General features: G+C 39.6%; 1 protein-coding gene across 1 annotated transcript; it reads left to right on the forward strand.

Moving 5' to 3' along the window:
* Positions 1 to 2,564: 2,564 nt before the first annotated feature.
* On the forward strand, positions 2,565 to 3,945 carry LOC141076195 (uncharacterized). Its single transcript, XM_073563553.1, has one exon. It carries the CDS (start codon positions 2,713 to 2,715, stop codon positions 3,748 to 3,750), a length of 1,038 nt encoding a protein of 345 aa, XP_073419654.1. The 5' UTR covers positions 2,565 to 2,712; the 3' UTR covers positions 3,751 to 3,945.
* The last annotated feature ends 19,865 nt before the right edge of the window (positions 3,946 to 23,810 follow it).

The raw sequence follows: 23,810 nt of genomic DNA on the forward strand, positions 1-23,810 counted from the left end.
CTTGACAACCTTTGGGCAAAATATTAGATAAAACGTCATCTTCAAATAGAACGGGTCAATGTTTTAGAATAAGTGTCTTAATGGTATTGAACTGAGAACTGTACTGAACAGAGCATACAATTGTATCTTGATTTTTATCGTTATTATCTGCCCTAGGTAACAACATATCATGTCTTTTCTTTTTGTGCACAATTTTCTTTGCTCTATCAAGACACCAATTAGTCTAACCTCTTTTTCCCAACTTGTCACAACATGAATTAATTTCCTTTTTCAAGATATTGTCATCATTACAATTTCTGGTAATTCTAGTCAGCTCCCCCACTGGTATAGATTTAATAGTATGCCTGGGGTGGTTACTAGAAGCATGTAGTATACTATTACCAGAGAGTGGTTTACAGAATGTAGCAGTGCTGATAACAGCACCTGCAACACCCTTCAGTGTGCGGTCCAAGAATGAAATCACATGTGGGTCAGTCACAGATGTAAATTTTAGATTGAAATCATTAGAATTAAAATACTCCACTAATTCTGTTATAGCAGACACATCACCACTCTAAATAAGGAGTGTATCATCGATGTATCTGCCATACCAGAAAATGCTGGACAAAAACGGATTGTTGTCAGAATATAGAATTACCTCCTCCCAATGCGACATGACAAGATTAGCCACCGATGGCGAGTGTTTGCCGCCCATTGATACTCCTCTGCATTGCAGAAAAAAGTCCCCATCAAAGAAGAAATAATTATGAAGCATCAGAAAATGAATAACCTGCACAATATAATTACATAATTCATTAGTATAATCACTTTATTTGTACAAGTGAAATTCTAGTGCTCTAATTGCTATGTCTTGGGGGATAGAGGTGTAAAGGGCAGTGACATCGCAGCCAATCCACTGAAATTCACCGTTCCAAACCACATTTGAAAATTGATGTAGTACGTCTTTTGAGTCTCTCAAGAACCCCAGAACTCGTGTAACCAGTGGTTGTAATAAGAATCTGCCCACTGGCTGAGGTGTTCAGTGAGAGACCCAATGCCCGATACAATGGGGCGCATGGGGGGTGGTGATACACTTTTATGCACTTTAGGTAACCCATATATTGTAGGAATAATAGGGAAATCAACTTTCAAAAAATCTACCTGTGCTTTCGAGTTTAAACACCTTTCTATGAAAATCCTTTGTGGGATCATGAGGCAATTTTCTGTATGTAGAACTGTCACTTAATAAAGCATTCATTTGATCTCTGTATTGGGCGGTATCCATGATCACGATCAGACCACCTTTATCTGCTTTTTCAATTGTCATTTTAGTTGTTTTTTTAATTTCATCAATGGCTCTCTGCTGTTTGTGACTCAAATTACTTTTTTACCTCTGTGCTTTAATTGTTACGTCCAGCTCTCTGAGTTTCCCACTTCATGACATTTTGAAACTTGTCCATGCACTCAGCTCTGGACTGGATGGGATAAAAACTCGGATTTTTTATGCATAAATTTTCTGCTTGAAAAACATCCCTAGAAACAATGGTATTAGTGGAATATAACTCATTCAAATTCTTTAATGCTATCTGCTCAGAGAAATTGAGACCATTATATTCATTATGTGCAGAAATATTCGTAACAATAAGATCCGGTTCTTGTGCAAAGACACAAGAGTAGTCAGTAAACGGGCCACGGTCAAAGCAGGGAACAAATACACAAGCCGGAAGCTGAGCACAGAGGACTGAACCAGAGGAGAACAGCGCTGTATCTGGCAGATTCCGGCCATGTGCTTTGCGCTTTAGTAGGGTGTGGTACTTTCCAATTGGCTGAAGTAGGGAGCAGATTACTCCAGCTGGACAGCAGGAACAGATCCCAGATGAGATTGGACACACCATATGCAGAAGCCCTAATATAACTAAATGACAGAAAACCAGAACAGTCATAAAGTGATTCCATGTTATTAATTAATTCACTGAGGGTTATAATCCTTAGGAGGAGTGAATATTTTGACTACACAGCCACTTTCCGGAAATTAACACACAGTGGATGTTGGAGAGTGAAAATTACACATTTGCCATTTTATTACCCAGCACATAGTGCCCAGATTGTGCTCCAGGAGACACCACAAATTAAGTGGGTTCTTATCAATGTAATATTGCTAAATAAAGGGATCCTAAATGTTGTTTGCGCACACTGCAAGACTACGAAGTGAGAGCGGATTTTGCTGGATTGGTTTATAGAAACCCTGTTGCTTTTCAACAGCGTTTGAGCCCCTAAAAGTGTGGGAACCTCTGTTTTTCCATTGACAGATGATGGACCTGAGTGGGGACTTGTTTTTTGTGAGATGAGAATTGGTATTTTTTTTGCCTACATAACATTGATTGGTTTCTTTTTATTTGATATTTGGGAGGCAGAATGAACAAACAGTTGAACACCGCACACTACTGGCTCATCCAACAAGGTTTTCTATTAGACTGTGAACTGTTTTTTACATAGCTTGACATTTTTATGGACAGTTTAAGTAGAAATGTTCAAAATGATAAAACTCAAGGATATTTTATTAATTTTTTTTTTATCTTAGCAGATGACTGTACCAGGAGATCAGAGGGACAGCTGACATCTTCAATTTTTAAATCTGATGATCTTGAGATCCTACAAGATACAACTGAAGTGATTACTATTACTCCAGATATATCATCATCCATTCACAGCAAAGATCTGTCATATAAGCCTATGAAACAGGTCCCATCTTCTGATTCATTGATGACTACTAAGGAAAATCAAAGTCACAAAAGAGACAATAAAAAACAAACTGCTCCTAAAGCAAAGAAGTCATTTTCATGTTCAGAATGTGGGAAATGTTTTAATCATAGCTCAAAATTGGTTAGGCACCAGAGGACTCACACAGGGGAGAAGCCCTTTTCCTGTTCAGAGTGTGAGAAATATTTTACTCAGAAATCGGACCTTGTTGCTCACCAGAGAATTCACACAGGAGAGAAGCCTTTTTCATGTTCAGAATGTGGGAAATGTTTTAAACAGAAATCAGACCTTGTTATTCACCAGAGAATTCACACAGGGGAGAAGCCTTTTTCATGTTCAGAATGTGGGAAATGTTTTAAGTGTAACTCAAAATTGGTTAGGCACCAGAGGACTCACACAGGGGAGAAGCCTTTTTCCTGCTCAGAATGTGAGAAATGTTTTAAACAGAAATCAGAGCTTGTTACTCACCAGAGAACTCACACAGGGGAGAAGCCTTTTTCATGTTCAGAATGTGAGAAATGGTTTAATCATTACTCAAACTTGGTTAGGCACCAGAGGACTCACACAGGGGAGAAGCCATTTTCCTGTTCAGACTGTGGGAAATGTTTTAACCAGAAATCAGAATTGGTTATTCACCAGAGAACTCACACAGGGGAGAAGCCTTTTTCCTGTTCAGAATGTGGGAAATGTTTTAAACAGAAATCAGACCTTGTTATTCACCAGAGAATTCACACAGGGGAGCTTTTTTCATGTTCAGAATGTGGGAAATGTTTTAATCTTAACTCACATTTGATAAGGCACCAGAGAACTCACACAGGGGAGAAGCCTTTTTCATGTTCAGAATGTGGGAAATGTTTTACTCATAACTCAAATTTGGTTAGGCACAAGAGAACCCACACAGAGGAGAGGCGTTTTTCATGTTCAGAATGTGGGAAATGTTTTAACCAGAAAGAGAATCTTGTAAGACATCAGAGCAGTCACACAGAGGAGAGGACTTTTTCATTTTCTTAATGTGGGAAATATTTTACATGGAAATCAATTGTTAATAAACATCAAAGATGTCACATAGGGGAGAAGCCTTTTTTTGTTTAGATTGTTGGAATCGTTTTAACCAAAATTGGATTTTCTTAAAGGGGTTATCGCTTTTCATTCCTCTTTGCTGACAAAAGGATAAAAGTAAACTTTATTACTTCCAAATGTAAATCTATACCCATAATTCACTCCCTGAAGGTTAGTCAGAAGGTGACTAATAGAAAAAACATATCTCACATCTCAATATATAGGGTGAGGTGATGTTTACACACACACTCTCCAAGCCTTTCATTTCTATGGGTTTCATCGTCTTCACCAAAGGCGTCATCAGGAGACTATTTAATATTGACCTATGTTCAAGCTGGACTAGACGAAAATAAAAACTAAAATCATGTGATCTGAAACAGTCAGAAAACTAGCCCCATATTGGCAGATCCGAGACCTCAAACTATATAGTTCGTAAGTTTATGAGCCCCTCCAGTGTCAGGAATAGATAGTATGTGACAATACAGTATAATTCTTGTGTTTTTCTCCTATAGGGACTGCCCTAGTTTGGTAATGTAACTGCTGTTAATTAGTAGTGCAGACAAATTGTCCTAGACTAAACTCAGTCTTCAGACGGCCCAATATGTACCACTCAGGGAAAACTTACCTGCTCCAAAGATCATTATTATTATTTATTATTATAGCGCCATTTATTCCATGGCGCTTTACATGTGAGGAGGGGTATACATAATACATACAAGTACAGTAATCTTAAACAATACAAGTCATGACTGGTCCAGGATGAGAGAGGACCCTGCCCGCGAGGGCTCACAATCTACAAGGGATGAGTGAGGATACAGTAGGCGAGGGTAGAGCCGGTCGTGCAGCGGTTTGGTGGATCGGTGGTATCATTAGCAGCTTCTAACTAATGGCCATGCTGTGGTCTGTCAGGGAATGAGTGCAATATCGTTATAAAGACTAGGGATATGTGCAGTCATAATGCCTGGGAGATCTGTGCCATTATTTAGTATGAATATGGAAATTATCTCTGAAAGGTAAGTGTTCCCTGAGCGGTATATACTGTATTGTCACATACTATCTATTCCTGACACTGGAGTGACTTATAAACTTACACAGTATATAGTTTGAGGTCTGGGATCTGCCAATATGGGGCTAGTTTTCTGACTGTTTCGGATAACACGATACATGATTTTAGGGTTTTCTTTGTCTAGTCTTGCTTGAATATACAGTTGTGCTCAAAAGTTTACATACCCCGGCAGAATTTTTGCTTTCTTGGCCTTTTTTTCAGAGAATATGAATAATAACACCAAAACTTTTTCTCCACTCATGGTCAGTGGTTTGGTGAAGCCATTTATTGTCAAACTACTGTGTTTTCTCTTTTTAAATCATAATGACAGCCCAAAACATCCAAATGGCACTAACCTTCAGGGGGTGAATTGTGAGTATAGTTTTACATTTGGGATTAATAAAGTTTAGTTTTATCCTTTTGTCGATGAATCTTCTAATCAAGGGATAAATATATATTTTTTTTTCTCAGTGAACTCATTCCTCATGTTTGGCCTCATTAAAATAAAAACACTCATACTCCGCTGGCGTGCCGGCTCCACTTCAGTGGTGTTGAGACTCACTGTCCCGGGGCTTATGTGAGGTTCTCACATCACACGAGCCCTGCACCCAATCACCGGCAGCTTCACTGTTCCTGCCTTCGGACGTATTGGACATCAACATGAAGCCAGGGCTGCGGCTGCTCTCTGACGGCTTCATGATGCTTGATTTGTCCGAAGGTGGGGACAGTGACGTCAGCGCTGATTGGGCACAGGGCTCACATGATGTAACAACATCAAAAGAGACAGAAGAACACAAGTGCCGACACCACTGAAACGGAGCCAGCATGGGAGGTTTGTGTAAGTGTTTTTATTGTAACAGGTCCAAACATGAGGAATGAGAAGGGGTTGTCCAACTAGTTGTCAACCTTTTTAAACATTAAAACTCCCACACAGGGAAAAGTCATTATTATACCTAGAGTGTGAGAAATGAATTACAGGAAAATCGTATTTTGTTGACCTTCAAAAATAACTCAGACGAGGAGAACCTATATATATTATTCACAAATTGTACAAAAACATGATGCACGCGGCGTGCGTTCAAGGATGGAATATTATATGGGAGTTTTATAGGATAAATTCAAGGTGAGAATATTATATGGGAGTTTTATAGGATAAATTCAAGGTGAGAATATTATATGGGAGTTTTATAGGATAAACTCAAGGTGAGAATATTATATGGGAGATTTATAGGATAAATTCAAGGTGAGAATATTATATGGGAGTTTTATAGGATAAATTCAAGGTGAGAATATTATATGGGAGTTTTATAAAATAAATTCAAGGTGAGAATATTATATGGGAGTTTTATAGAATAAATTCAAGGTGAGAATATTATATGGGAGTTTTATAAAATAAATTCAAGGTGAGAATATTATATGGGAGTTTTATAGAATAAATTCAAGGTGAGAATATTATATGGGAGTTTTATAGGATAAACCAAATACCAACAGAAAATAAACGACCCAAAACAAATATTTATCAGTAAAAATAACTCATCTTTATTAGGTAAAGTATAAAAGAATTGCACCATTTTCCAATACCCGTCGCATCTCCATTTTTCATGCTCTTGGGTTGGGTGAAGGTTTATTTTTTGTGTGCCGAGCTGACGTTTTTAATGAACACCATTTTGATGCAAATACAATCTTTTGATCACCCGTTATTGTATTTTTATGCAATATTGCGGCGAACGAAAAAAAACGAAATTCTGGCGTTTTGGCTTTTTCTCATTACGCCATTTAGCAATCGGTTTAATTATTTTTTTATATTGATAGATCAAGCGATTCTGAACGCGGCGATACCAAATATGTATATGTTTTATTTTCTTTGTATTGTTTTATTTTGAATGGGGTGAAAGGGGGTGATTTGAACTTTTATATTTTTTTATATATTTTTAAAACCTTTTTTTCCAGTTCACTACCTGACATCACCATGGGGAGGACGTCCTTCTTACCCTCAGTGGGACAGGAACAATGAGCGGTTAAAAGGACACTCCCCTTACCACTAGTGTTGAGCATTCCGATACCGCAAGTATCGGGTATCGGCCGATACTTGCTGTATCGGAATTCCGATACCGACTTCCGATATTTTTTCAATATCGGAAGTCGGCATCGGAATCGGAAGTTCAAAGTTGATTGACAGCCGAAATGACGTCATCATGATGCGCGGTGTGTGCGCATCATGATGCGCCGTCATTTCGGGCCTTCCGGGGGTCTCTGCCGGCCTGCCGGGGGGCTGTGTGGACTGCCCGGGGTCTGTACCGGCCTGCTGGGGGGCTGTGCCGGCCTGCCGGTGGTCTGTGCACCCTGTGGGGGTCTGTACCGGCCTGCCGGGGGGCTGTGCCGGCCTGCCGGGGGGCTGTGCTGATGTACGGGGGTCTGTGCAGGCATCGTCCGATGGGACTACAAGTCCCATCTGGCGATGCCTGCTACCATGACAGTGATTGACACATTAGCCAATGATGGGACAGTAGTAGTCCCATCATCCGGCTAATGTGTTAAATGTTAAAAAAAATAAAATATATATATACTACATACATACTACATACATACTACATGCATGCTACATACATACTACATGCTACATACATACCACATATACTACATGCATGCTACATACACACTACATGCTACATACATACTACATATATACTACATGCATGCTACATACATACTACATATATACTACATGCATGCTACATACATACATACTACATGCTACATACATACTACATGCATGCTACATACATACTGCATGCTACATACATACTACATACATACTACATGCTACATACATACTACATACATACTACATACATACTACATGCATGCTACATACATACTACATGCTACATACATACCACATATATACTACATACATACTACATGCATGCTACATGCTACATACATACCACATACATACTACATACATACTACATGCTACATACATACCACATATATACTACATGCATGCTACATACATATATACTACATACATACTACATGCATGCTACATACATACTACATGCTACATACATACCACATATATACTACATACATACTACATGCATGCTACATGCTACATACATACCACATACATACTACATGCATGCTACATTCATACTACATGCTACATACATAACACATATATACTACATGCATGCTACATACATACTACATGCTACATACATACTACATATATACTACATGCATGCTACATACATACTACATGCTGCATACATACTACATATATACTACATGCATGCTACATACATACATACTACATGCTACATACATACTACATATATACTACATGCATGCTACATACATACATGCTACATACATACTACATATATACTACATGCATACTACATACTACATATATACTACATGCATGCTACATACATACTACATGCTACATACATACTACATACATACTACATGCATGCTACATACATACTACATGCTACATACATACCACATATATACTACATACATACTACATGCATGCTACATGCTACATACATACCACATACATACTACATACATACTACATGCTACATACATACCACATATATACTACATGCATGCTACATACATGCTACATACATATATACTACATACATACTACATGCATGCTACATACATACTACATGCTACATACATACCACATATATACTACATACATACAACATGCATGCTACCTACATACTACATGCTACATACATACCACATATATACTACATACATACTACATGCATGCTACATACAATACATACATAGACATACAGTACATATAACATAGAGTAACATACTTACCAATACTTGTCACATTGTTCCCTGAAGCCATTGTCTTTTACGGAATAAATATTAACATAACAAACCCCAAAAATACTCACCCATGATCCGAAGCAGTCCACGAGTGTGTCCCACGACGATCTTGGGTAGAGAACTGCAGCATCAGCTGATGCTGCCGTTCTCTACGGGCTGCAGGAATCCAATGACGGAAGGTAGGTATCCTTCCGCACTGTATTCCTCCTCCACTTAAAAAAAAAAAAAAGTCCCTAGTCTCACTTTATGCCATTGCTGCGTGGGAAATTCCCACACAGCAATGGCATAAAGTGAGACTAGGGACTTTTTTTTTTTTAAGTGGCAGAGGAATACAGTGCGGAAGGATACCTACCTTCCATCATTGGATTCCTGCAGCCCGTAGAGAACGGCAGCATCAGCTGATGCTGCAGTTCTCTACCCAAGATCGTCGTGGGACACACTCATGGACTGCTTCGGATCATGGGTGAGTATTTTTGTGGTTTGTTATGTTAATATTTATTCCGTAAAAGACAATGGCTTCGGGGAACAATGTGACAAGTATTGGTAAGTATGTTACTCTATGTTATATGTCTATGTATGTATTGTATGTATGTATTGTATGAATGTATTGTATGAATGTATTGTATGAATGTATTGTATGAATGTATTGTATGAATGTATTGTATGAATGTATTGTATGAATGTATTGTATGAATGTATTGTATGAATGTATTGTATGAATGTATTGTATGTAGTATGTATGTAGTATGTAGTATATATGTAGCATGTAGCATGCATGTATGTAGTATGTATGTAGTATGTATGTAGTATGTATGTAGTATGTATGTAGCATGTAGTATGTATGTAGCATGTAGTATATATGTAGCATGTAGCATGCATGTAGCATGCATGTAGCATGCATGTAGCATGTATGTAGCATGTATGTAGCATGCATGTAGTATGTATGTAGCATGCATGTAGTATGTATGTAGTATGTATGTAGCATGTAGTATGTATGTAGCATGCATGTAGTATGTATGTAGTATGTATGTAGCATGCATGTAGTATGTATGTAGTATGTATGTAGCATGCATGTAGTATGTATGTAGTATGTATGTAGCATGCATGTAGTATGTATGTAGCATGCATGTAGTATGTATGTAGTATGTATGTAGCATGCATGTAGTATGTATGTAGTATGTATGTAGCATGCATGTAGTATGTAGCATGCATGTAGTATGTAGCATGTATGTAGTATGCATGTAGTATATATGTAGTATGTAGTATGCATGTAGTATATATGTAGTATGTATGTTGCATGTAGTATATATGTAGTATGTATGTTACATGTAGTATATATGTAGTATGCATGTTGCATGCATGTAGTATATATGTTGTATGTATGTTGCATGTAGTATATATGTAGTATGAATGTAGCATGTATGTAGTATGAATGTTGCATGTAGTATATAGTATGCATGTTGTATGTATGTAGCATGTAGTATATATGTAGTATGTATGTAGTATGTATATAGTATGTATATATGTAGTATGTATGTAGCATGTAATTTTTTTTTTTTTACATTCAACACATTAGCCGGATGATGGGACTACTACTGTCCCATCATTGGCTAATGTGTCAATCACTGTCATGGTAGCAGGCATCGCCCGATGGGACTTGTAGTCCCATCGGACGATGCCTGCACAGACCCCCGAAGCCTGCACAGCCCCCCGGCAGGCCGGCACAGCCCCCCGGAGCCTGCACAGACCACCGGCAGGCCGGCACAGCCCCCCGGCAGGCCGGCACAGCCCCCCGGAGCCTGCACAGACCACTGGCAGGCCGGCACAGCCCCCCGGCAGGCCGGCACAGCCCACCGGAGCCTGCACAGACCACCGGCAGGCCGTCACAGCCCCCCAGCAGGCCGGCACAGACCACCGGAGCCTGCACAGACCCCCTGGCAGGCCGGCACAGGCCCCCGAAAGGCCCGTACAGACCCCAGAGAGGCTGTACAAGGCAAAAACAGGGTTTTTCTTATTCCGATACCGGAAGTCCCATAGACTTGAATGGGACTTCCGGTATCGGAATCGGCGATACCGATACTTTTTTTTAAGATCGGCCGATCCATTCCGATCCGATACTTTGAAGTATCGGACGGTATCGCTCAACTCTACTTACCACCCATCAGTGTTTTTCTTGTCCCACTGGGGATAGGAACGGCGAATTGTATCCTCGGACGGTGCTGTGCAGATGGTGAGGTTTGGGGGGCCCAGCCTTTCCCTTCCCGCCACAAGAAATCTGCAGCTGACACCTGCGATGGGGGGTCCCTCAGCCAACCCCAGAGTAGCGCTGCTCCTTGGGATGGGGTCCACTTCCTCTTCCTTGGGGGCTCTCGGGCCTGGCGTCATGCCACTGGAACTTGCCAGTCATCACGGCGGGCCGGCGAAGCACATCCAGGTGCGGTGGGAGCCAGGCTGCTGAAGTACAGTGGTGTCCACAGCAGCTGTCGGGGCCAGCAAAGCATCCGGAGCAGTGTCCGGGAGCAGGAGACTCGGCCATGTGTCACTTCTGGGCGTGGCCACGCATCATTTCCGGGCCGGCCGCACGCCGGTCATGTGGGCCGCATCACTGCCGGGTCGCGGCAGAGCCCAGCGGTGGTGGCTGCCACATGGAGCGGCTTTGACAGCACGGTCACGACGCACAGGAGCGGTCATGGATGAGCAGGATCAACCAGGTAAAAGGGGGAGGGCTCAGTACCCACCGCCGGCCATCCTGACTTGTGGGAACAAGCTCAGGCAGTCTGCACCGCATGATGGAGGACACAGCCAGGCCTGAGGGAGCAGGGCAAAGCACGGGGCACGTGAGTAGGCTGCTCATAAAGCCATATCACAAGTGCCATCCTAGTACCCTATAGACACAAAGGTAATAAATATCTGCGTTTTAGGGAGAGCCTTCCACCCTGTCAGCAGTGAAAAGGAAATCGGGGAAAAAATGTCCCATTTGTACAGCCAAATTCCCAGAAAATTGGCCAAAACCACGCTGAGGCCTGTACATTTAAAATCGTCGGGACGGAACAGACGTCATTAATGGCTGATATGAGGTCACTAATAAGACAAGAAGTCCAGGCTTCCATCTTGAGCCTAAGTCTTCTGCATGCCAACCAAACAGAACCCCAGAGGTCGTGAAAGAGGCCTAGGGAGTCTAGCCCTTCCTCAGACGAAGAGGATTCGGAAGATTCAGAAGAGGATCAGTAACAGGAGCCGATAGGAAGGGGGAAAAGATATCTATTTTCATCAGCAGACACAGATGAGCTTCTGCAGGCTGTTCGGGACACTATGCAATTACAGGACTCCCCGGAAGAAGTATCTACAGTTAGGTCCATATATATTTGGACAGAGACAACATTTTTCTAATTTTGGTTCTAGACATTACCACAATGAATTTTAAACAAAACAATTCAGATGCAGTTGAAGTTCAGACTTTCAGCTTTCATTTGAGTATATAGGAAGGAGAGAAGTCCGGCTTTCAGGATCGCGCTGTTCTAGTCCAAGGTTCACAAGGAGTTAATCCAAGGACCAAGCAGTGATTATAACTTTCTTTTTATTCCATAAACTCTACGCGTTTCGTGTACACACTGTACACTTCCTCAGGAGCAAAGTTACACTGGCATCACATTCCATTCTCCTTATATACTAACTCCCCCAGGAAGTGAGGTAGGTGCTCATTGCACTTAAAAAAAAAATTCACACATAACTATCAACATAATGTAAAATCACAAAAATCACTAAAATTCATCTATAAAACACACTTATATAAAAACACACATATCATAGAATCGTAGAGTTGGAAGGGACCTCCTGGGCCATCTGGTCCAACCCCCTGCTCAAAGCAGGATTCGCTAAATCATCCCAGTCAGATGTCTGTAAAACTTCACACTAGAAAAAATGTAAAACATTATAATAAAATTATGATTATACTCAATAAAAGTCTAAAATTCTTGGTACATCATATCAATTAGCAGAACAACATTCACAAATCTCTTATATAACTGCACTTATATTTTCCTTTCAGTATTAACCCTTCATTCAACATATTATACTTTTCTTATATTTCAGGCAGATGATCATATATTAATTAATGTATGCGCTCCTATGCGGATTCGATCCTGCACAGCAGACCCATGCTCTGCACTCAAGAAACTTTTCTGTTCTCTCAGCCAAAGGCTCCACATCTCCAGAGCTGTCAGTTCCTTTTCAAGGCACTAGCCAACTATTCCAATCATAGTAAAATACCGCCGATTGTATCTCTTTATATGTTAGCGATATGATCATTCCCTTGCTGTAATGTTATAGCATGGACATCACACAATTATCAGATGCCAATACTACTCTAATCCTTAGCAGACAAATATGCAGAGCACCAAAATTATTTAAAGATGTCAGATATTTCATTTAAACCGTATGGTTGCAGAGTCTGCAACCTGTGAATCCAGTAAATTTCCTTTCTCATCAGAATGACACTCCTGTTCACAGAGTCTTCTGAAACATAATCAATTGGGGCCACTTTAATACATGGTTTCTTCCCATGTTTTATAGTGCAATGTTTTGATACTCCATGGAACATAAAACCTTCAATTATATTGTGTCTGTGCGAATTCATGCGGTTATGCAGTTCTTGTGTGGTTTTACCCACATACTGTAAACCACATTCGCATTCTATCAGATATATCACAAAACTACTTTTACAATTCAGGGAAAACTTTATATCAAACACCTTATTATTCTGAATTGATCTGAATGTGGTCATATTATGCATAATCATGCCACAACACAGACACCGAGCGGTATTACATTTAAAGACTCCTGGTTTTTTGCACTGTTCATCACTAATTTTTTCTTTTTTCAGGCGACTGGGGGCCAGTATATTTCTAAGAGTAGAGGATCTTTTAAAGGTTAGTCCTGGTTTATTTGGTAGCATACTCCCCAACACTGGATCATTAAGAAGAACAGACCAATGATCCTGTAAAATATTCCTAATTTTTTTATTTTGTTTAGTAAAATTAGTTAAAAAGTTTAAGGAGAAACTATCATTCTCTTTTTCTTTTTTCTTAGGATTTACTAGGTCCATCTGTTCCAAACCTGCGCACTCATTATATGCTTTTTCTAGCAGTTTTTTTGGGTAGTTTTTCTCAATAAACCTATTTTTCAATTCCTTGGCTTGTAATACAAAATCTGACTCTAAACTACAATTTTTCTTAATCCTTTTATACTGGTTCTTCGGGACATTGATTAACCATTTATAATAATGGCCACTATTAAAATCTAACAGACTATTTGCATCACACTTCTTAAAAAAGTTTTAGTAAAAATCTTCCCTTCTGAATGGAAAATGGTCAGATCCAAATAATCTATACTCTCCATATTATATACCCATGAAAAGGTGAGACCCCAATCATTCCTCTGAATGCTCTCCAGAAATTGTTCTATGTTATTACATTTATTATCAAAGACTATCATAAGGTCATCTATGTACCGTTTAAAAAATATAATATGCTCTGAAAAAATGGAATTTTCTATATAAATGAATTCAAAAATGGCCATAAATAGGTTAGCGAAAGTTGGCGCTACTTTCGAACCCATTGCGGTACCGACTTGTTGGTGATATAGTTTTCCCTGAAAGTCACCTTTTCATGGGTATATAATATGGAGAGTATAGATTATTTGGATCTGACCATTTTCCATTCAGAAGGGAAGATTTTTACTAAAACTTTTTTTAAGAAGTGTGATGCAAATAGTCTGTTAGATTTTAATAGTGGCCATTATTATAAATGGTTAATCAATGTCCCGAAGAACCAGTATAAAAGGATTAAGAAAAATTGTAGTTTAGAGTCAGATTTTGTATTACAAGCCAAGGAATTGAAAAATAGGTTTATTGAGAAAAACTACCCAAAAAAACTGCTAGAAAAAGCATATAATGAGTGCGCAGGTTTGGAACAGATGGACCTAGTAAATCCTAAGAAAAAGAGAATGATAGTTTCTCCTTAAACTTTTTAACTAATTTTACTAAACAAAATAAAAAAATTAGGAATATTTTACAGGATCATTGGTCTGTTCTTCTTAATGATCCAGTGTTGGGGAGTATGCTACCAAATAAACCAGGACTAACCTTTAAAAGATCCTCTACTCTTAGAAATATACTGGCCCCCAGTTGCCTGAAAAAAGAAAAAATTAGGGATGAACAGTGCAAAAAGCCAGGAGTCTTTAAATGTAATACCGCTCGGTGTCTGTGTTGTGGCATGATTATGCATAATATGACCACATTCAGATCAATTCAGAATAATAAGGTGTTTGATATAAAGTTTTCCCTGAATTGTAAAAGTAGTTTTGTGATATATCTGATAGAATGCGAATGTGGTTTACAGTATGTGGGTAAAACCACACAAGAACTGCATAACCGCATGAATTCGCACAGACACAATATAATTGAAGGTTTTATGTTCCATGGAGTATCAAAACATTGCACTATAAAACATGGGAAGAAACCATGTATTAAAGTGGCCCCAATTGATTATGTTTCAGAAGACTCTGTGAACAGGAGTGTCATTCTGATGAGAAAGGAAATTTACTGGATTCACAGGTTGCAGACTCTGCAACCATACGGTTTAAATGAAATATCTGACATCTTTAAATAATTTTGGTGCTCTGCATATTTGTCTGCTAAGGATTAGAGTAGTATTGGCATCTGATAATTGTGTGATGTCCATGCTATAACATTACAGCAAGGGAATGATCATATTGCTAACATATAAAGAGATACAATCGGCGGCATTTTACTATGATTGGAATAGTTGGCTGGTGCCTTGAAAAGGAACTGACAGCTCTGGAGATGTGGAGCCTTTGGCTGAGAGAACAGAAAAGCTTCTTGAGTGCAGAGCATGGGTCTGCTGTGCAGGATCGAATCCGCATAGGAGTACATACATTAATTAATATATGATCATCTGCCTGAAATATAAGGAAAGTGAAAGTATAATATGTTGAATGAAGGGTTAATACTGAAAGGAAAATATAAGTGCAGTTATATAAGAGATTTGTGAATGTTGTTCTGCTAATTGATATGATGTACCAAGAATTTTAGACTTTTATTGAGTATAATCATAATTTTATTATAATGTTTTACATTTTTTCTAGTGTGAAGTTTTACATATGTGTGTTTTTATATAAGTGTGTTTTATAGATGAATTTTAGTGATTTTTGTGATTTTACATTATGTTGATAGTTATGTGTGAATTGTTTTTTTTTTTTTAAGTGCAATGAGCACCTACCTCACTTCCTGGGGGAGTTAGTATATAAGGAGAATGGAATGTGATGCCAGTGTAACTTTGCTCCTGAGGAAGTGTACAGTGTGTACACGAAACGCATAGAGTTTATGGAATAAAAAGAAAGTTATAATCACTGGTTGGTCCTTGGATTAACTCCTTGTGAACTTTGGACTGGAACAGCGCGATCCTGAAAGCTGGACTTCTCTCCTTCCTATATATGCAATTCTAGTGACCGGCTGATTGCTACAGTTCATCGGATCCTACCCATTTGTGCTTATGGTTGTTGTGTTTCACACAACTGAACCAGGTGAGTGGATCCATATCTGTTGAAACGTTTATATCATTGGATAAGACCCTATTGTGCGCTTCTGTCTCCCCCTTTTTTTATAGCTTTCATTTGAGGGTATCCACATTAAAATTGGATGAAGGGTTTAGGAGTTTCAGCTCATTAACATGTGCCACCCTGTTTTTAAAGGGACCAAAAGTAATTGGACAGATTAAATTATTGTAAATAAAATGTTCATTTCTAGTACTTGGTTGAAAACCCCTTGTTGGCAATGACTGCCTGAAGTCTTGAACTCATGGACATCACCAGACGCTGTGTTTCCTCCTTATGGATGCTCTGCCAGGCCTTCACTGCGGTGGTTTTCAGTTGCTGTTTGGTTGTGGGCCTTTCTGTTTGAAGTTTAGTCTTTAACAAGTGAAATGCATGCTCAATTGGGTTGAGGTCAGGAGACTGACTTGGCCATTCAAGAATATTCCACTTCTTTGCTTTAATAAACTCCTCGGTTGCTTTGGCTTTATGTTTTGGGTCATTGTCCATCTGTAGTATGAAACGACGACCAATCAGTTTGGCTGCATTTGGCTGGATTTGAGCACAGTATGGCTCTGAATACCTCAGAATTCATTCGGCTGCTTCTGTCCTGTGTCACATCATCAATAAACACTAGTGACCCAATGCCACTGGCAGCCATGCATGCCCAAGCCATCACACTGCCTCCACTGTGTTTTACAGATGATGTGGAATACTTTGGATCATGAGCTGTACCACGCCTTCGCCATACTTTTCTCTTTCCATCATTCTGGTAGAGGTTGATCTTGGTTTCATCTGTCCAAAGAATGTTCTTCCAGAACTGTGCCGGCTTTTTTAGATGTTTTTTAGCAAAGTCCAGTCTAGCCTTTTGATTCTTGATGCTTATGAGTGGCTTGCACCGTGCAGTGAACCCTCTGTATTTACTTTCATGCAGTCTTCTCTTTATGGTAGATTTGGATATTGATACGCCTGCCTCCTGGAGAGTGTTGGTCACTTGGTTGGCTGTTGTAAAGGGATTTCTCTTCACCATGGAGATTATTCTGCGATCATCCACCACTGTTGTCTTCCGTGGGCTCCCAGGTCTTTTTGCATTGATGAGTTCACCAGTGCTTTCTTTCTTTCTCAGGATGTACCAAACTGTAGATTTTGCCACTCCTAATGTTGTAGCAATTTCTCGGATGTTTTTTTCTGTTTTTGCAGCTTAAGGATGGCTTGTTTCACCTGCATGGAGAGCTCCTTTGACCGCATGTTTCCTTCACAGCAAAACCTTCCAAATGCAAGCACCACACCTCAAATCAACTCCAGGCCTTCTATCTGCTTAATTGAAAATGACATAACGAAGGGATTGCCCACACCTGTCCATGAAATAGTCTAGGAGTCAATTGTCCAATTACTTTTGGTCCCTTTAAAAACAGGGTGGCACATGTTAAGGAGCTGAAACTCCTAAACCCTTCATCCAATTTTAATGTGGATACCCTCAAATGAAAGCTGAAAGTCTGAACTTCAACTGCATCTGAATTGTTTTGTTTAAAATTCATTGTGGTAATGTCTAGAACCAAAATTAGAAAAATGTCTCTGTCCAAATATAAATGGACCTAACTGTATACAAGATGAGATGTTCGGCGGTTTGCGTACCCAGGTCACTAGAGTGTTTCCAGTTAATAACCATATCCGATCCATGATATTGGAGGAGTGGGAAGATGTGGAGAAGAAGCTAGTAGTACCAAGAGACTTCAGGCTCCGATTGGCTTTCAACACAGAGGATATAAAGACTTGGGACTAGGAACCCAAGATAGATGTTCCATTGGCCAAGGTGGCAAAGAAAGCAGCGATCCCGATCAATGACTCCTCCAGCCTGAAAGAGCCGATGGATCGCAAAGCCGATGGACTATGGCCTGGTCCATGCATTTATGGGTGGACGACCTGGAGGAACATCTCAAAGCCAAAACTCTCAGAGAAATCATATTTAAGTCTCTGTCTTTGCTAAAACTCACAATAGGATTTATGGCATACGCATAAGCAGAGTCAGTGCGGTTCGCTGCCAGGAGCGAGTCATTATCTTGAAGAAAAATATATCTCCCTTTCTTACTTTTGAGTAAGAGCACGGTGAGGATGAAAAGGAAAACAATGTTGAATTGTGGATAAAATAAATCATGTTTAAATGTTCATTCAAAAAATGATTACAAAAATGAAGAAAAGTAAGTTCATAGCACACAAAATATAAATGTTAGTTTAAAAGAAGAAAAAGAAGCATTTTGGTTCTTACATATGGTCTTGAGCAGCTGTTCTGTGTGTGTTCGAGAATCTCAAGGGATATTAGATCTGACTGAACAAGAGTTAGGTCGGCTTATATACTATTTTGACCTTTAAACTACAACCACATATGGTGGCTTGCCTCTATGTTCATAACTTCTTCCATATTAAGTGAACCCTAGTTATTTTACAATATGCATATAGTTATTTATGCATTACCTTAGCCTGAGTAACTTAAACCTAGGGCCTGTAATCTTTAGAACCATTCATCACCTCTAAATAGTCACATATTGACAGGTCTGACAAGTGACCTATACGCCTGACAAGCGAGGTACAGATGTATGAGCAAAAGAACCCAGAATAACTCAGTCACTCTCTAAAATAAGCAGAGCTTGTTAGCTGGACTCTGTATGTGTGAATTAATCTATATTACTTTTTATTATAGAAATACTGATATTTTACAGTCCCCCCTGATTATGATTTGAGAAATATCATAATCCTAAACTCATTCTCTCACCATTCGTATCACATTCATTCTTTATTCTGAAAACCTTGTATCACCATCTGCCCTGAATGTCATCTGAATTCTCAAACCTATTGTAAAAATACAAATTAAATCAGAGTTACATTTTTCCGTTTTAACATCTCTTTTAAAATATCATCTTCCTTTTTCATTTCTATCTTTATATTCTTATAAATTCTCCTAATTTTACACATAATAACTATTTGATATATTATACACAGCAAAACTATGATAAATAAAATAACAATCGGATTAGATGATACATTCCCTGCTGCCATTTTTGCTGAAGACTGTGACCAACTCGTTACAGATTTTCCTAAATTCCTCCACCAAGATGACCCTGACATACTCGTCCATTCATGGTCAATATCATGTAAATTCCCTTGCTCATGTCTGAATACAATTTCAGCTTCTTTTAATTGTTTTGTCAGCAGATTTAATAAACCCTTGTCTTTCTTTATCTCATTTGTCCACAAATCCCAAGGGAATTTATTGACTTGTGACAAATTGAACTGGATCGGAAGGATTTTCAGACGTCTTGAGCCTATTGACGTAATATTAATACTTCCTTCCTTCTTTGTGAGAGCTTTAACATTTCCCTCTATACAATATAAACCTACTGTCAGATTTTCGGCATGTACACAAGATGAGAAGAATGCAGAAACCACTTCTCTTCCTGACATAACTTGGAAACAAATCCTGTTAGCACTTACTGTGTGACCGGGTCATGTATCGTGTGGACATTCTCAACTCTGGCATGACATGAGGTATGACTATGGAAACATGAATGATAAATGACTTTATCCTGGCCAGGTAGACACATTACCTTGGAAACAAAATTTAAGCATGACGAAATGTCTAATTGTTCAGTGTTTATACCATCAAATGCAAAATCTGTGTAGTGTAATTGATAATATAGCGATTGTGTAGGACTGACAGGAATTCCCAGAACACTTCTAGGAACCAGGGTTCCTTCTCTTGCTGACACTGGGATCAGTGATGTTCCAACACAAATGTTCTGTTCACATCCTAACCACTTATTTACCCAAAAATCTGTATGGTTTAACGCAAAGTTATATTCTGTAGGCAAATTTCTCATTAGTCCTAAAGGGGTAATTCCACTTTGTAAGGCTTGTGCAATCATTTCCAGATTGGCGGAATGTTCAATCTGAATTTCTAGACATGTTTTGGCCACTTGAGATTCCTGTTCACTTTCCATTAAAGCTAAAGTAGCATCTTGTAGATGTGATACAGAAGATCCCAATACAGCAGCAGTATTCAAAACCATCTTTTCAAGGACTTGATTCAAGCTTTTCTGAATCTTTACCCCTTTTCCTCCAATATACCCAATATTCTCCAGATCTGATTTAAGTGTATGAATGTCCATAGTGTTAATTAAACTTCCTACTGTTCCTAATCCCCCCAAAATACCTTCTAACACTCCCCTCTTACTTCTAACCTGTGTTGAAGTTCTTTTCCCAAACAATTGTTCTATTCCCATCTCCATGTTAGTGAGATGTGACTGACACTGGGGATATCTAGAAGAGATTTTCCAGTTAGACATGTTAAAGGTCCATACCATGGTCAGAAACACTCCATCTCGTAACAGAGGTTTAGATTGGAATTGATTGATTTGGAAAGGAGTAGATGGTTGAAATCTTGTCTGTGTGCATACATTATCTACTGCTGACCATATATTTACCTTTACATCTCTACATTGTTTGTAGTTATATTTCGTTACAACATTGGTAAAGTCCAGAATCCTTAGGAGATGGATTATCTACAGAAAAAATAAAATCTTCATCCAACCATCTCACGTTACCGGATTGACCTCTGTGGATAACATTTGTTGGACCATTTAAAAAACTTCCCAAAAATGATTTATCTTTGGTCCATGTTAACAGAGATTCTGAAGGTAGCTCTAACCTCGTGCTGCATTTTAGTAATAAAGGAGACATATTTTCTTGACTATATACTGCTTGTGGTGTAACCCTTACTTCTGGAGCTATAGTATTTGAAACTGTAAAAACTACAGATACCTGTACTTGTACTGGTTCTCTGGTTATCTGAAAGTTCCATGTTTTTACCCAATCCTCATCTCCTTCTGTAATAGAAAGAAATGAAGGATCCAAAACTTTCCCAAAAAGTTGTGTCTTTAACCAAGCATCTGTTTGTATGCTCCAACTTTCCCTTTTGCGATCATATCATTTGTAATATCGCCTGACCACACAGCTCTCTCTTCACCTCTTATCTCTATATTCCAGAAAAACACATCTGTAGGACTACATTCCCATGTGCCTGTCTTATTATTGTGTATATCATCTCCTTGTAACTGTGTGAGCTTAGTCTTAGGTCCTGTGGCTGCGTGTAATATTATGTCAGTGTCATGTATGAAGTGTAGCTCAATACAGCAATTTGCGCCAAAACCCATGCAAATGTTTCCAGTAACATCTACTGAATCGTCCGGTATGTCCTCATCTATTAAGTTTTGTAGATTCGTTCCTCTTGGTTTCCTTGAATGTAGAGTTCCTTTGAAAAGTTCATTCACTTCACTAGTATTTGTTCCATGATGTGAAATATCTTCAGCGTAGATCACAGTTGAAATAGTACAAAGCAGCAGAAATGTGATTCCCATCAGATAGTAGCTTTTCCTGGGAAATTTCTTTTTCTCCTGAAGGATTGGTGTTGAATCCCTTCCATCAAGGACGTGGAGCTTCGTATTCCAGTTCTTATTGGAATCCATTTCTTCCTTAAAGAAATGCAGTATCATTATTTTGCAAGATACAATTTGCATTGATCAACATTTACCCACAATCTTTGTTGTCTGCGGGTATTTTTAACCACCTTAGATGCTCGTTACACAAGAATAATAACTTGTCCCATGGTTTCGATGATTTCAAAGGGACCTTCCCAATTACTTTCCCATGGTCCATTCTTCCTGAAAGTTTTAATCATCACTAGAGCCCCTTTCTTGAATTTGAATATATATGGTGGCTCCATTCTCTGCATTCTTGATGCAGCATGTGGAAGAATTGTTTTCAAGTTTTCCTGCAACAATTGCAACCATTTGGACCTTGCAACAGCATCTTTTTGTGGTGTGGGCAAAAATGGTTCATGAGGAAAAATCAATGGCATTTTTCTTCCTGTCATCAGTTCAAAAGGAGTAAACTGAGTTGTGGCAGAAGTTGTTCCTCTTACACTCAACAGTACAAAAGGTACTGCATCAACCCAAGCATTGCCTTTGTCCAATAACATCTTGGCAATTCTGGATTTTATTGTTCTATTCATCCTTTCCACAATACCAGCAGACTGTGGATGGTAGGGTACATGAAACTGCTGTCGTACCCCTAGAATAACACAAACGGCTTGCATGATTTTTCTTGTAAAGTGACTTCCTCGATCTGAGGTGATCATTCTTGGGATCCCCCAAGTAGAAAAGACATGATTCACTAATGCTCTAGCTGTTCGCAAAGCATCATCTTTCCTGACAGGTAAACTTTCTACCCACTTAGAAAAAACATCTACTACAACCAATGCATACCTGAGACCATTTTTACCTGATGGCAATGTGGCGCCCCCAGGAGTATGGTCGCCACAGTGGCATTGCCATCCTCCAGGGAGGGTGATGTCATGCTTGGAAGCAATGAAGGGTCTCTCTGGCAGTTAATCATTTACATGCAACACGTTCCCACTCCAGGCCAGCAGAGGGAGCTCTGAACCAGAATTGGGGGAAGAGTGCTCTCTAAGGGCCAGGAAGGGAAATTAGTAGTTAGTGTGAGGAGGGCAACATGTGTAGACGCGTGGAGAGAAGCTGGGGGTTGAGCTGAGGAAAGAGAGCTCCCTCCCAGTGAGAGCGCATAATCTGGAGCCTGGTCTCCACGGTTGTGGATACTGAAGGTCCTGTAACAGAAACCAGAGGAGTAGGAAGCTGTAAATGCTCTATTCCCACCTAAGACTTGGAGATACTACAGTGACGGGTGAGCCAAGAGAGATAGAGGGCTACAGCTGTCTGCCATACAAGGTAGTTCTAAGAGAAGATAAGAAAGAGGAACTTCAGTGTAACATAGTACTGGATGTACCTCAAGCCAGTACTAGGAAGGAGACTACACAACCCATCTGACAGAGAGATCCCTGAGTTGCTTCCAGGCTAGCCTGCTCCTGTGCCATCTGTAACCAGGACCCTGGACTGTGTTTGCCAAGTAAAGGTAAAGAAACTGCACCCTGTTGTGTCCTTGCCTCCTTCCTGCAACATCCTCCGCACTGCTACATCTCTGTGCCAAACACTGCTCCCTCTTCCTAAACATTCCACTACACTGCCCTGGGACCAACAGTCCTACCTGTGGAGGGCTACAACATCATTGCTGCACTACACCATGTCCCAGAGGATCTGCTTGCAGCGTCGGCTAAACACCTCCCTTGCCGAACACCACAGGTGGCGTCACGAATCATTCAAGTATAAACTTAATTCCCAACTCAACCCCTTTTACATGGGTGCCCAGGGCCACGGACTGGGTCACAGCTGCTGTGACAATCCCCTCTGAGAGACCGGCCCGGTACAGAGTACCCCACAGCCCTGGGAAGGCGACCCATTTATGGTCCAATGTAGTCGATTTGTAACGTAGACCATCTGCAGGTGCGATTCGGAGTAGTGGCGGTTTCTGTCTTTTTGGTCTTGGATTAATTTGGGCACAAATGAGACATGATTGAACAATACTT

This window comes from Dendrobates tinctorius, unplaced genomic scaffold (assembly GCF_039654945.1).
Source record: "Dendrobates tinctorius isolate UK_male_01 unplaced genomic scaffold, ASM3965494v1 ptg000395l, whole genome shotgun sequence".
In the NCBI taxonomy this organism is placed as follows: domain Eukaryota; kingdom Metazoa; phylum Chordata; class Amphibia; order Anura; family Dendrobatidae; genus Dendrobates; species Dendrobates tinctorius.

Excerpts from the sequence above, each read along its gene's own strand:
- LOC141076195 (XM_073563553.1), top strand. The coding sequence starts at position 2,713 with ATGAAACAGGTCCCATCTTCTGATTCATTGATGACTACTAAGGAAAAT.